The sequence below is a fragment of the Elaeis guineensis genome, chromosome 10 (genome assembly GCF_000442705.2).
Source record: "Elaeis guineensis isolate ETL-2024a chromosome 10, EG11, whole genome shotgun sequence".
NCBI lineage: Eukaryota > Viridiplantae > Streptophyta > Magnoliopsida > Arecales > Arecaceae > Elaeis > Elaeis guineensis.
In genome coordinates, this window is record NC_026002.2 from 1,967,428 (window position 1) to 1,982,621 (window position 15,194).

The 15,194-nt window shown below is 33.1% G+C and overlaps 1 protein-coding gene across 9 annotated transcripts in view; it reads left to right on the forward strand.

Moving 5' to 3' along the window:
- The first annotated feature begins 13,269 nt into the window (after positions 1-13,269).
- Positions 13,270-15,194, forward strand: part of LOC105053231 (MADS-box transcription factor 23) — a 36,295-nt gene continuing 34,370 nt past the window's right edge. For 3 of the 9 annotated variants that reach the window (XR_012135071.1, XR_012135070.1, XM_019853311.3), the window contains exons 1-2: positions 13,270-13,508; positions 13,614-13,868. Coding sequence is in view for 7 of the 9 variants with exons in the window: in XM_019853311.3 (XP_019708870.1) it covers positions 13,687-13,868 (182 nt within the window). In the remaining 2 variants the exon portion in view is untranslated. The other 6 variants (XM_019853307.3, XM_019853313.3, XM_019853306.3 and 3 more) reach the window with 5 other exon arrangements.

The window sequence follows — 15,194 nt, forward strand, 5'->3', positions numbered from 1 at the left end:
ACTAACAGATGTGGCCCTATCTCTTTCAGAAAAGTAATAATTTTATTATTGTTATTAGTCGATATTTTATTTTATTATTATGAAAATTTTGATAGCATCTTTTCATGGTTCTCCAAGTATACGACGTGAATATGATGCCTACGTACCCTATCCACCATATATCCGAAGAATAGTGGACGGATAACTACTGAGTACCACATAATGAAATAAAATATCAACTATTAACAATAATAAGATTATTATTTTTTTAAAAAATCCAAATATGAGATATGCAAGAGTCGATCTCGATCAAGATCGACTCTTGAACGAAAATCTATGATACAATGTAATTTAATTACCATCTCTGAACGTACATTCAAAGATGGATTTGTAAATCATCAAAAAAGAGCAACTCTGCATTAAGATTTTTTCATCAAAAATTTTAGTAGAGTTTTCTCTAAAAGAAAAATATTTTTTATATTTAATTATAATAAGCAAAAGTATACAAAACAGCACATAAAATAATTAAATTATAATAAACAAAAATAATGTGCATTGTGCTAGTGGAATAAAAAAAATTTATAAATTTTTACAGTAAGACTAAAAAATTTATATGATAAATATAAAATAAACTATAAGTAGTTGAGCATGCAAAATAATATTAACATAAAATAATAACACGAAACCTAATCCCGAGGACCCGATGATTTTTTATTTTTTTCTAAAATATTTTTTATCTTAAAATAATAAATAAATTTTTTTCTAACATATTTTTTATTTAAAAATATATTTTTTTAAATATTTATTTTTTTAAACGAGCTCCGAACTCGACCGTCCATGGCCCCTGCTCCCACGACTCCAGCGCCGTCACCCCCCCATGCTGCCTAGACTCGACCCTCGCTCCTGCAGCACCACCGCAGTCACCCACCCTTTGCGACCCACCTTCCGTAGCACCATCGCCCTCTTCAACCCCCCACGACCCAGATCTCAACTCGGATCCTGATCAGATCCCGATCTGGATCCCAATCCGAATCGAGATCTCGATCCGAATCGAGATCTCGATCCAATTTGGATCGTAATCCAAATTTTATTTTTATTAATCAAATAATAAAATATTTGATTAATATTTTATTTTTTTATTTTTATTTTTTTTATTTTTTTTATTTTATTTTTTCCTTCCTCGTTTCTCTCTTCCTTCTTCCCAGCCGTCACTCACCCCTTCCTGGCCGACCCACTCCCCACCGTCACCCACCCTTCTGCCGGCTGACCCCCTCCGTCGGTCGTCCCACTCTGCCGGCCGACCCCCTCCTCAGCCACATGGCGTCGTCGTGTCGCCCCCGACCCCATCCCTGCCCCATGTCACCACTGACCGCCCACCCCCACCCTACAACTCCCTTTGTCGGTCGACCCCCTCCCCGGTCCCATGGCACCGCCGGCTGCCCACGGCCCCCCTCTCGCAACCCCCTCCACCCCCCGACCCCATCCCCGCCCATCTTGTATCCAACCGCCCACTCCCACCTTGCAACCCACTCCACCAACTGACCCCCTCCCCAACCCCGTGGCGCTACCGACCGCTCACAGCCCCCCCATAACCCCTCCGCCCCCTGACTTCATCCCCGCCCTCGTCTCGCCCCCGGCCACCCACCCCTACCCTGCAACCCCCTCCGTCGGTCGACCTCCTTCTCGACCCCATCGCACCGTCGGTCGCCCACGGCCCCCCGCAACCCTCTCCGTCTCTCGGTGGCCCGATCAATCCCAAAAAAAAAAGGATTGGAAGAAATCTTACCTTTGACGGACGGCGGACAGCAACGACAGCACGGCAACAGTGTGGATGGTGGATGGTGGCGGTGGCGACGGTGGAGACGGACTTACCGTCGGGAAGAGACGGGAGAGAGCCCAGAGAGGGAGAGAGGAGAGGGGAGAGGGAGAAAGGAAGAGAGTTTCGCATGAAGGGATGTCGAGTTGACGTGCATTGAATGTAGAGTTATTAGCGACGTAAATTTTTATTGCTAATATTATTATTAGTAAAAAAAAATATTTTCATCGTCAATAATTTCCATCAAAAAAAATTTTCTCACTAAAAAAGATTATTGACGACGAAAAAAAAATTTCATCGTTAATAATCTTATTGACAATGAAAATTTAAATTTTATCGCCAATAATTTCCACCAAAAAAATTTTTTTACTAAAAAAATATTTTCTTTAAAAAAATTTTGTCCAAAAATAAATTATTGAAGATGAAAGAAAAAAATTTCATCGTTAATAAAATTATTAGCAATGAAAATTTTATTTTCGTTGCTAATAAATACCACCAAAAAAATTTTTTCCCTCTACAAATTTTTCTTTCAAAAAAATTTAAAAAAATTATTTTTAAAATAATTTTTTCAACGAGAACTATCTTCATCGCTAATAAAAAATTTTATTTCATTTAACAAATTTTTTGTTTACAAAAATTGATTAAAATAATATTTTTAAAACATGATTGCTGATGAAAAATATATTTACATCATAAATATATTTTTTAAAAAATTTGATAAAAATATTATTTTTAGATTTTTCCTATCAAAAAATTTTTCATCCAAAAAATTTAAGAAAAAAATGACATTAAAAAAATATTTATGATGAAGAATAAAATTAATTATTTTAATATAAAAAATTTTTGATCTAAAAATATTTTTTAAAATAATTTCATAAAAAAATTAATTTTTTATTAATAAAAAATTATATAAATAGTTAATTTATGATTTTTTCTCCAAAAAATTTTTTCTCTCCTAAAATAATTAAGTACATAAAAAATATAATTGCGATGAAAAGTTCAATTTACGTTGCTAATTATTGTTGTAAAAATAGCTCTTCGACTTCCATAATGGAATAGACACTATGAGAGATCGATAGTTTTGAGGTCTTCGATCTCTAAGGAGCTCGTCTTCTTTTTAGAGTTCTCATTTCGAATGTTAGAGTATGAGAATATCGTAGCGATTGTGAGATTGCGAGAGAAATCTATCAAGATTGAAATTTGAAGAATAGGATAGGGATATGAAGTTAGAGGTCCAAAAGCTCGTATATTGCATGCATGTAAGGATTGAGCTTGAAAAATTCATCTGAAATTGTGTGAGCATCAAAGATCTAGTAATTAACCAGAATTAAAGTGGATCTGCGAGTAGTGCAAGTTGTGTTATAAAGTATAAGCTCATATTTATACTTTGCATTGTTAGGAAGATGAGTGCTCGTATTATTTATCTTCTCATGATTGAAACTCCTACAGAGATATATTTGTACGTCGATCGATGCGGAACGCACGGTACTTTTCGAGATCATGGAAGTTATGCTAGAATGCGCTGCTTAACTGTATGATTTCTGCATGAAAGGAGGCTCCTTTCATTCAGCTTAAGGTAGATACTCCATTAGAAAGATTTATTGATATCACTAGTAACAGTGACAGCGATGAACAGATAAATTTTACATCATAAATAAACGTACAACTCATTTTATTCAAAAGGATCTATTCATTTTTATTCGTAAATAATAATTAATTTTTGATTTTTTTAAAATTTTTAATTTTTTTAACTATTGACAACAAAAATTTTTCATAAAAAATAATTAAATATTTAAGATAAAATTTTTATTTTTATCATAAATACTTTATTATTTATGATAAAAAATTTTCATCACAAATAATAATCAATTTTTAATTTTTTTAAATTTTTAATTTTATTTAATTATTAATAATAAAAATATTTTCATCATAAATAATAAAGTATTTATGATGAAAATAAAAATTTCATCATAAATAACAGTTATTTACGATGAAAAATTTCATCGTAAATAATAAGCAACTTTTAATTTTTTTTAAATTACTGATTTTTTTTAAATATTGATGACGAAACTATTTTCATTGTAAATAATATATTATTTATGATGAAAAATTTTTTTCATCATAAAAAGAGATTATTTATGGTGAAAATCTTTCATCACAAATAGTGAGTAATTTTTAATTTTTTAAAAATTTTTAATTTTTTTAATTATTAGCGATGAAAATATTTTCATCATAAATAATTTAATTATTTATGATAGAAATCAGTTTTCATCATAAATATCCAGTTATTTATGATTAAAATTTTTTTATAAATAATTTATAATTTTTATAATTTATAATTTTTTTTATTTTTTTAAAATATTGATGATGAAAATATTTTCATCATAAAGAATGAGTATTTATGATAAAAATTATTTTTTATGATAAATATTAAATTATTTATGATGTAATATTTTTATTGTAAATAATCTGTAATTTTTGAATTTTTTAAATTTTTTATTTTTTAAAATATTGATGATGAAATATTTTTGATCGTAAATAATTGAGTTTTTATGATGGAAAGAGCTATTCATTGTAAATACTCGATTATTTATAACACAATATTTTTGTCACAAATTATCTATAATTTTAAATTTTTTAATTTTTTTTTTCAAATATTGGCGATGAAATATTTTCATTGGAAATAAGATTATTGTCGATGAAAAATATTTTTTCATTGTAAATACTTAAATTATTTACGATGAAAATATTTTTATCATGAATATTTAAAAATTTAAAATTAAAATAAATGATGTATGATTTATGATGAAAATATTCATTGCAAATAATGAGTATTTATGGTGAAATTTTTTTTCATCGCTTATAGTGAACTATTCACGACGAAAAATTATTTTTATCATAAATATTTTATTATTTATGATAAATTTAGTTTTTCATCATACATATTTTTAGTGACGATGAAAATTATTTTTGTCGTAAATAATTCTATTGTAAAAATACTCTTTTCTTGTTATAATTAAATTCTAATGTTGCAAAGAAGATTGAACAATAATCATAGTAGGGCTTTTAATGTAAAAACCATTCTCAGATGTAATTTTAAAATTTACTTTGGAATCATTTTTAGCACAAATGTGTTCTAGATGTTTGATGAAGTTACTTAAACGAGAGAATAATGGGGTTAAGGGACTTGAAGAGGGCGGATGGAAGATGGATTGTTGAGAGAGGAGAGGATGATATATGGAACAAGTGGAAATAATGGAATGGAATGGGTGGGTAGGTAGGATGGGGAAAAAGAGATAAATAGAGGGAGAGTGAAATTTTTCTACATATTTTTCTTTATTTTAAATCGACATATATGCATACATATGTATAATATGCATGTATGTGTATACAGAGAGATGGATTTGACTACACTTGAGTGAATCTTCATTCAGATTTGGTCAGATTTATATTGAGTAATAAAGATCTTTTATCGATATTCCGAGTTATTGGGTATCATCAATTTTCTTTAAGTTGCTTACGTATCAAAAATTATATGTTCTAGTACTACTTTTTATGAATAAATTTTTATTTTTTAAAAAACTATATCGATGAAGGGAATTCTATAAAAAGAAAATCTCATGATTTTAGAATCCATGAAATTTTGTGCCCTTTATTTTCTAAGAAAAAAGGAGTCCTACCCTTTACATGAACGACATCCTTCCAAATGACTTTTCCGTAATTTCCATTTTTTCTTGACTTTGAATTTTGTTGTTCATACATACAACTGCTTCCTATATTACTTTTATAAAATAACTATTTAAATAATAGTTCTATTTACTTATTTTTGTAGTTAATTGTCACTCCATAAAAGTTCAGTTTTAGCTTTTCTATATATATCAATCCTTTTATGAATGAGATACTTGAACTAAAATTATGAATCAAGTATTAAAATACATTCTACTTCAAATTTTATATGTCATTTTCTTGAGAAATTACTTATTCTTCTACTATATAAATTCATGTTGATGATTTTATTATTCCCCCATGCATCGCGCTGGTATCATATTTGTGATAGTTTAATGGTTTAAGAATATTTATTTTATTATTAATCTAATATCTGATATTTATACTTAAATTGAGCCTCAAATAATCAAGTACGAGTTATAAGCAAGAACTAATAATTAATTAGCATGTATATATAAGTGAAGAACATATTTTGGATCAAGCTGATTGAGTACCGTCTAAATATGTTCATCAAAACAACAAAATCATGATGGGAAACAAAAATATGTTTTCTAAGTTCAGTAACCTTCAATTTTTGGATCAAATTGACCTGATAAGCATTTATATTGGTTAGATGGTCATTATTTTGTTATAACAATCATTATATAACAGATATTGGTAACCATTACAATTTATATGTCATCCTTTTTTTTTCCTGAAAAATTGCTTTTTCTTCTATTACACAAATTTCATGCTTGTGATCTCATTATCCCCACACATTGCAGAGGTATCATACTTGTATGAAATTAAGCAAAAAACTCATGTTTCTCGAACTTACTCTAGATATCGGAATCACAGTAGTCCCCCGAGCAAACCACATGCATCACAGCTAATCAAAAAATAGTATTGTAAACACCCAACTTATCACTATTCAATTCAATCCTTGGAAGAAAGAATGAGAAGGTCTCAAGTCAAGCGGATACTTTTAAAATGTCCTGTAAAGAAAGCTAAGGAGGTAAGCGAATCTTTTCACTCTGTCCTCGTCCCTCCCCGTGGTTTATTTGTACCTTTTGATAGTACCTTCCCAAGTACACTTTGGCCAGTGATTTCTTGGTGCCATCTCCAGTCACATGCAGCGGAGGCGCCAACCGAGACCAAACTCTCCCTCCGAAGCGTCATTCCTACAGTTGGCTCTGTGGATTTCTGGTTTTGAACGAACGAAGAAAAATAAAGCAAATCTTCCACAACTCGTGAAAGATTCCTTTACCCAATATAGAACTCCATTTTCTGAGGCTGCTGACTCAAACATGGGGACACTTTGCACTGTTTCGGTTGTAAAGAAGTTGGGAGTTCCCATGAGGCTGCCTTTCTCCTTGGCATGCGTTGGTTCATGATAAGGCGATGATTGACACCTGGCCTTGGATTTAGCTAAAGTCATTGGGAGTACATATATATTTTTATAATTTATAGCACAAGCCATTGATTCCAGGTTTTTAAATTTTGGATCGATATCAGCCATCCCGATCATTCATTGATATTGTGTTTGTATTGGTCAAGAAAATATGTGAGAAGATTTTAAAGAGGATTAACATACTCCAAAATCTCAGCCAATAAAGGAGAATCGAGATGTGGATAGTTTGATCAATACTATGAAAATCGAAATCAAACACTACTTTTAGATTACTGTCGATATTTTTGTTGGAGCAAAAATCTGAAATATGTGGTACGTGTATTAGTTTTTTTTTTAGTCTAAATTAATTAATTTGTTTTTGGAGTGTAGATCCATATATATTTAAAGTCAGTCTTGATGGTAAGTCTTGTTTATGAATTCAAGGTTAATCCATGTAACTTCAATTTGAATTGGATTAGATAATCTTCACATCATAATAATAAGATCCATTGCAGCTTGACTTTTTTCTGTCAAGCAAGTGCCTTCTATTTAAGCAAAACAAGTTGCCGGTATCTAAATCTTGCATAATTAGCCAAAGAATCCTACTTAGCTCCAAAGTTGAACACCTCATTGGAGGATGGAATCGTGGCCACGTGATCTCGGCCAACTAGGGAGCTATCAAATCATCTCTGTCTGCAGGACAACTCCAAAGCACCAAGAGGAGGTATCACGGAGTACGATGGGAGCAATCAGTACTACCAAACTCTGATGCTGATGTTGTTCGTGGTTCTTTCCATATCCATTCTTTTCACCGTTCTCCCTGCGAGATGGCTGAGTTCGATGTAAGCGTGCGGAGAGAGCTCTCGACTGGTGGAGGGGATAAGTTTTCATGTCGTTCACGTGCATGCCGGTTGCTAGGGTTTTGACACGTACGTCAGAGTTATAGGAGAATGACGAAGTTTAGTGCTAGGGTTCTGAGACCAGATCACCTGAACCTGTCCCTTATCTTTTAATTAACTACTCGATATTTTATTCTCATTCCCTCTTTAGATGCTCATCAACTCAAGAAAGACCGCATTTTATTATATGGTTTGGTTTGAAGCATTGTTTTCTTCCAAAATACTTGCCAGGCCAATTACTTGATGCTGAAGCAACAAAGAAAGGTCGACGTATTCTTAAAAAAGAGACAAAGATAAGGGAGTAGCAGATTCCAAGTCGTTCGTCATCCATAAGAAATTAAGTTTAGGTCATCTTGTTATACCAAAACAGCACCAGATGTCAGTAGCGATGCTCGCCAACCAAGCAATTTGCTATAACCATAAATGGAAAAGAGCCAGTCTTGGTCAATCTAGACTTTGTACTCTTTATGTCTGAGAGTCAGAGCTGTCTTAATCTGTAGAAATGTAAGCGTCAATTGCTTGGTAAATGTTCCAACGATTAAAATTACAGGGTATCTGACAGATAAGCTTAAGAGACTACCGAGTTATTAGAGGCCTGGAGTTTCGAGTTATTTGAGATTCTATATACTCAGAAGAATCAAACAGTAAGGATATGAGGTTTATCTATTTTGTAGAAAGATATCAGGTTCAATGGAGGTTTTTCTTTTTTTTTTTTTTAAAGTACAGTCTTGTGAACTTAACTAGATCCTTCATTAAATTAATGCGATAAATTAACAGCAAAACGTACGTTGTTGAGTCATAGAAGACTTTAGTTGTTGTCTTCTATTTCAATGCTTCATCCCTCATTCTAGACCTCGAACTCATCCCACCACCTCATTGCCATCGTCCTAAGGCAATCACCCCACCTCATTTTGTCACCATCCTTGTAGCCATGAGGCCATCGGTTGATTCAGATTCCTCTTCTTCACACATGTTCTCCCTTTCTTATTCATTCTTTGCTAAAAGCAAAGATCAAAAGCACTCCACAGGCCTCAGAATTTTTTTTTGGATATCTTTGTTATTTTTATTCAAAAATTATAGTTAAATAGTAACTATACTAGCTCGGTTTAGATTTTTTTTTTTTTTGGGCTCAAAATATCCATGTATCCTACATCATATTGAATAAAAAAAATCCAATAAGATCACATTGAAATAGCAATATACATCCCCTCTTGAATTGTACTTATAGGGCGAGGAGCCTTTGGAGGCTGTTGCCAACAAAATCTGGCCTAATGATGATCTGGAGTTTCAAAGTGGAAAGTCGATGGTGGATTTGCAGGGGAAAAGGAAGAGCTAATCCGCAATAGAAGACCTGCACATGGAGAAAGATAAAAAGCTCAAAGGTCATAGACATAATCCGGCCAGGGTCCTCCCATGATTAAATCACAGAGCTTTGGGGAACAAGAGATATGCATGTAAAAGGACAAAGGAGAAGAGGAAGTAGACAGCTTGTTGCTAATTATCTTCGCATACCTGAGATCTTGAGCCTTTTTTATAGTTGAAGAATTCTAGTCTCGTTGGCATGAAAAAATAGGATTGGGATGGGCTTGGGACTTCGAAACCCATCTTTATTTCTTGCAGGGAGAGTAGAAAAAAGAAAATAAAAGAAAATAAAAGAAAGATGAAGAAAAAAAAGAAAGAAAAAAATAAGAAAAAGGAAAAAAAGAAAGGAAAAGAAAAAGAAAGAAAAAGGAAAAGAAAAAAGATAGAGAAAAAGAAAGAAAATGAAGAAAGATAAATTAAAAAAGAAAGAAAAGAAGAGGAGAAAGATGGAGGATATCCACTGGGATGCACGATCGGGACTGCTATCGGGATGGAACCAGATAGTGGCTGACGTCTCATTCTATGGAGAAATTGGGACATTTTTATTTCATAAGATTTAAAATCTTGATTAGGATTGGACTTTAGAGTCTGAAGTCAAGTGAATAACGAATTCTCAATTTCATATCTAGACCAGTCAAAGAATTGAGCAGTCCAATAAAAATAGTTTTCCTTCAATGCCAATATATCAGTTTACAATCGAATGATCAGATTTTGGCCATATCAGTGGCTAGTTATATATGTCTCTTGAATTATTAGGTTGTCTTTGAAACATTGAATGAAGAAAACAAACATGCGCCCTTTCACAAATAAACTTGATAAATTAGAGTTAGGCACAGCTTGGTTGCTAAAAGTGAAAGAAAAACATTATTAGAAAAAATCTTCTTTTCTGTTGATTGTGATAAAAAATATAGAAAAAAATTGTCAACCACCCCCACCCCCCCCAACCCCCAACCCCCAATCAAAAGGTAGTGATTTTGTGGTAAAATGAATGTAGGTAAGTGTTTAAGACAACTTAGTCATATCTTAACCAATTACTCAACAATTTTTTTTATAATTTTCTTAGTTAACCTAAGATGAGAAAATACTTGTTTATTTTTTCCCCTTCTGTTCTTTTCTCCTGCTAATTTATCTTTTTCCCTTCACCTTTTTGGCAGCCAAACAAATTCTTAGCGTCCTCAAATCTGTTACAAAAAGTCATGCTTGGCTATCTACCTATGTTGATTTACTTTTTTTTTTTGAAATTTATTATGATCATAAATTGTGGTAAATGTGAAATCTCAAACCTACACCATTGATAACCAATTTTCAATGATTTTTCCAATTAAAGCAGTTGGCATCCTCTACCATGTGGCTGTTCACCTGATAATTAATGAGGTTTTAACGTTGATTTTACATGGTCTTTGCTCTCATTTCTTTTTCTGGAAAAGGTTATGCACATAATGGTAATCAAGGCAAAGACATGACAAGAATAATAGCATCTAGCACTTCTTCAAATAATTAGAGTCATTTAGCACTAAACATTCTTAATTTGTCCAAAATTTCTAGCTATAGGAGGGAGGACCCATGCATGATGTAACCATTACTATTAACCAAAATTGCCTTGGTGCTAAACTTGTTTAATGAAGTGTTTTTTTTTTTTTTTTTGGTGATCCCTATATCTTCAATTTTTAATAATATTATTATAGCATTATAATGCATCCTGGTCAAAACTATTATTGACAATATTATTTTAATAGTTTCTTTCTACCCTAAAATGTATGACTTGAAATTATCTAACAACTACAATATTATAATGGATGATAATTACAAACAACAATGGAAGAATGATACTACTATTATCAAACTACTATTTGTGTAATAAATAATTATAATTATTATTTCAAGTAGTAAAAACTTTGTGGACATAGAAATTCATAAAAATTATAATTTAAATATTATGTTATTGATAAAATAATATAAATACAAATAATTATTTTTTTGGTTGCAAATGAATAATTGTAGAATAATAGTTTTGTTTGCTACAACTCATAAACTAGTAGTGTATGGAGCACCTGATGTGTTAGAGTGCTGAGGTTGATTCATAGAATTAAGTGACAGGGTTCGATTTGCCTTAGTAAAAGAACTTAAATATCTAATAGAATGAGAATTTTGCAAAGAAAAAAAAACAGGCAATAAAGAAGTGATAACTTACAGATGTATAGTAACAACTTTTGAGTGAAATGGTTGATATACTTGAGAATTAGGTATGCTGATGAGGGCCAAGGATATAGAATCCTTTCGATGCTTAGTTGATCTTTTCTAATATAGAATTGAGACCTTACATTGGAGAATATTAGACTAGAACATCCACGTCAGAGCAGTCAAATGTCTATATGTGTGGAGTGTAAGTGATCTCGAATGAAGTCTTCTTTCTTTTTGTATGCTGCAAATTAGTAGTTGTTTCTAGCAATCTTCTGAGTGGTTGCTTGACATTATAGCCCTCTCCATGGTGGTGGTTGCCAATAGTTCCTTGCATGAACAACTTCCTATTATTCTAAACTTAGTCAACTTTATTGATCAACTATCTAAATGTGATCTTTTGTATAAATGACATGTGGCCAACCACAATCTTTCCAAGTGTCAGATTCAAGTTATTAATAAATTAGATCTTGGTTAATGTAATATTATCCATTAATTTTTAGATGAAAAGAATACTTCCCTCTATGGCTTAATGAAATGAATATTTTTTTTAAAAAAACCCAATAAGCATAAGTTATTACCTGATTGACCAACTAAAAGGCATGCTAAATCAATCATATAGAAATTAATAGGCTATTATAGTTAATTGATCAATCTTATATTTTGGCTGTAATATTTTCCACAACATGTAGCCCATAAATCATCATGCCTATTAACCATGATAAAAATTAAAAAGTTCAAATTGACCAAGCATGCTTATCAACCATAACATAAACTAGAACTTTGTATTATGGTCGGTAGATTATCATTAACACATGTAATCAATCATAATGGTAGATTATTATATATGATTGATCACATACGCTAACTCCGGTGTTAGTTATATCATAAGCCTATGGACAATGCTTATTTGATATAATCCTTGATCACACTTATCATATATATAAAGACAACCACCTTGAAATAGGTTGATCAAAGTTATCAACCATGGCAATGGACATCACTTGAGAGGATAAATCATACCTATCGGCCATAATAGTAAGCTACGTACTGCTCAGGTCTATTTTATTATTCTTGTTTCTAATAGGATGAGAATATTGTAGGGAAAAAAGCAAACAAGGGAGTAATAACTCATAGATAGTAATAACTCTAGAATGCAATGGTCCTCATGTTGGAGAACGGGATACATCGATAAAGGCCAAAGATGCGAAATCCTCTAGATGCTCAGTTAATCACCTTTAAAGTGGAACAAAACATCATGTTAGAGAACTTTAGCCATATTTATCATGCTACATAGGAGAGACATGAAAATATTGTCTATGTGAGGGTACGTAGTTAGTTGTCTATGTATGTAGAGTGTGAGAGATCTTCAACGAAGTCTTATTCCTTCTCTTATATTACAGATCAGCAGTGATTCGAACTACCATATTTTATTTCGTTTCTTATTTTGGTTACTTTGACGGTGGTTTAAAGGTTAGAGTTTAGGATTTTATCTATAACTCTTTATTATACTAATAATTCTTTCTAGAAAGTTAGTTTTAGTGATCAACTATATATATTTCCAAATATAATCTCTTGTATAAATGCGGCTATGATGTTTCTAATTATTCCAACACTGGGATGAAAAAATCGGCCATTTCAAAGAGATGGACAACAAAACACCGCAAACCAATGGTAGAATCGCCGGGCCAGATGGGACCGTGGCCCGCACGTATTCGTCCTACCACGTGTCGGCGATCTATAAGGTAGGCGGCGCGTTATCAAACGTCCCAATAAATAGAAGTAATCGACGAGCGAAACGTGCTCGGTTGTTCCCCGGACCACAAAGAAAATATAAACAACCAATAAACATAATAAACAAGTGGATAAATAAGGAAGCGAGTGCAGGGAGGGCTCAGATATCAAAATGGTATGGTTTTATATGTATTCATTTTTTTGGTAAAGAAATCCTTTCACCACCACCTCATTCCTCCGTCAAAGGGGAAGAAGAAAGGCAAGGGAGAGTGGGAACCAAGCCCACCTATTGGCCACCCTTTTCCGTTCCTTTCTATTTTTGCCTATAAAATAGTAAGACTAGATAGGAAAGGCATCACCCACCACCTAGGCCAAAGCCAAATAGAGAAAGAGGCTCCAACTCCGTTTGTGGCCATTGATAAAGCTCGTCTTCCCGGAAATTAAGGTTTCAATCTCTCCACCAGATCGATCTCCTCTCTGTCCTTCTCTTTCTTTTCCTTCTCTCTGCCACCTTGGTCTCCCTCCTTTCTTTCTGATTCCTTGTTGTTAGTTTTCCATAGCAGATCTGATACATCTGATACTGGGTTTTTGGTGGGTTGAGAAGAGGAGGGAGAAGAAGAAATATGGGGAGGGGAAAGATTGTGATCCGGAGGATTGACAACTCCACCAGCCGCCAGGTGACGTTCTCGAAGCGGAGGAACGGGCTATTCAAGAAGGCCAAGGAGCTCGCCATCCTCTGCGACGCCGAGGTCGGCCTCGCGATCTTCTCCAGCACCGGCAGGCTTTACGATTTTGCCAGCACCAGGTTCTTGCTTCTCCCTCTTCTACAAATTACTCTCTATGTCATCCTACATGATATATACGGTTTCAGTTCGATCAGTCTTAATTTCTTAAGGTCTTGATGGAGGTTATTGCATGGATGGACTGGGAGCAAGTCTAACATATGGAAGAGTAATTTTACACCGAAATGATAGAATAATGTTAGGAAAGGTGGTTGGCTTCTTAGTTTTGATATCTTTGTTGCATAGATGGTTTAGCTGGTAGGTTTTAGAGAATGAACTAGAAAAAAAAAAAAAAATGAGGAATGGCGTATCTCCCCCACCACTTCTCTTTTATTTTATTTTATTTATTTTATTTTTTTAAGAAAACATGGCACTTCTCTTTTATAGGTTTCTTATTCCTAGTTTAATGTTACCAAGAGCCATTGTCATATTCTCTCTCTCTCTCTCTCCTTTTTTTTTTTTCTTTTGATGTAACATTGTCATATGCTTTTATATGCTTAGCACTCAAACATCTCGATCTTCCATCTGTTCTCTCCGCATAGATTTTCATTAGACAACCTCTCTCTCTCTCTATCGCTCTCTCGCTCCCCACCCCCCCCCCCCCCCCTCCCTCCATTCCTCAGATACTTCGAGAGTGCATTTGATGTATTTATCTTCTTGTCTTCTCTATTTCCATGGTATAAGACACGATATTGCTTCGTATACTTAAATAAAAAAAACTGCATGTTGATCCTAGGAGTGTCAATTATAAGCCTTGAGCTACTTCATGGTTTTTTGAAGTTTGTAAGAACACTAGAGTGCAGATCAAGAGATTCTTGGGATAGGGAAAAAAACAATATAAGAATTTGGCAGTTTCTTATGCATCTGAGACTTTTTATCTTTCCAATTTTCTCATTTGCCCCAATCAATCTAAAAATATTTAAATGATAAATGCTCCATGCATGTTTATATTTAACCATAGCCACTAATCTTATCATCTTCTGCTTCAGTACGCTATTGGATGTTAGATAATGAAGGGCACTCTTAAGGAAGATAAAAAATTTCATTAAATAAAATCATTCATTCACGTGTGTATAATGTGATGCATGGGTAGCGTACATCGAACATATATATATATATATATATACATATATAGAGAGAGAGAGAGAGAAAGAGAGAGAGAGAGAGAGAGAGAGAGAGAGAGAGAGAAAGAGAGAGAGAGAGTAACAAGGACGAAGTCCTCAAATATTTTACTTCTCACATTATTACTGTTAGCAACGAGCTAGCATTAGGGTAAGTCAGCATTTTTACAGATAAAATATTATTTTAATAACATTGAACTTTTAGATTCAGAAAGTGAAGGGGATGCT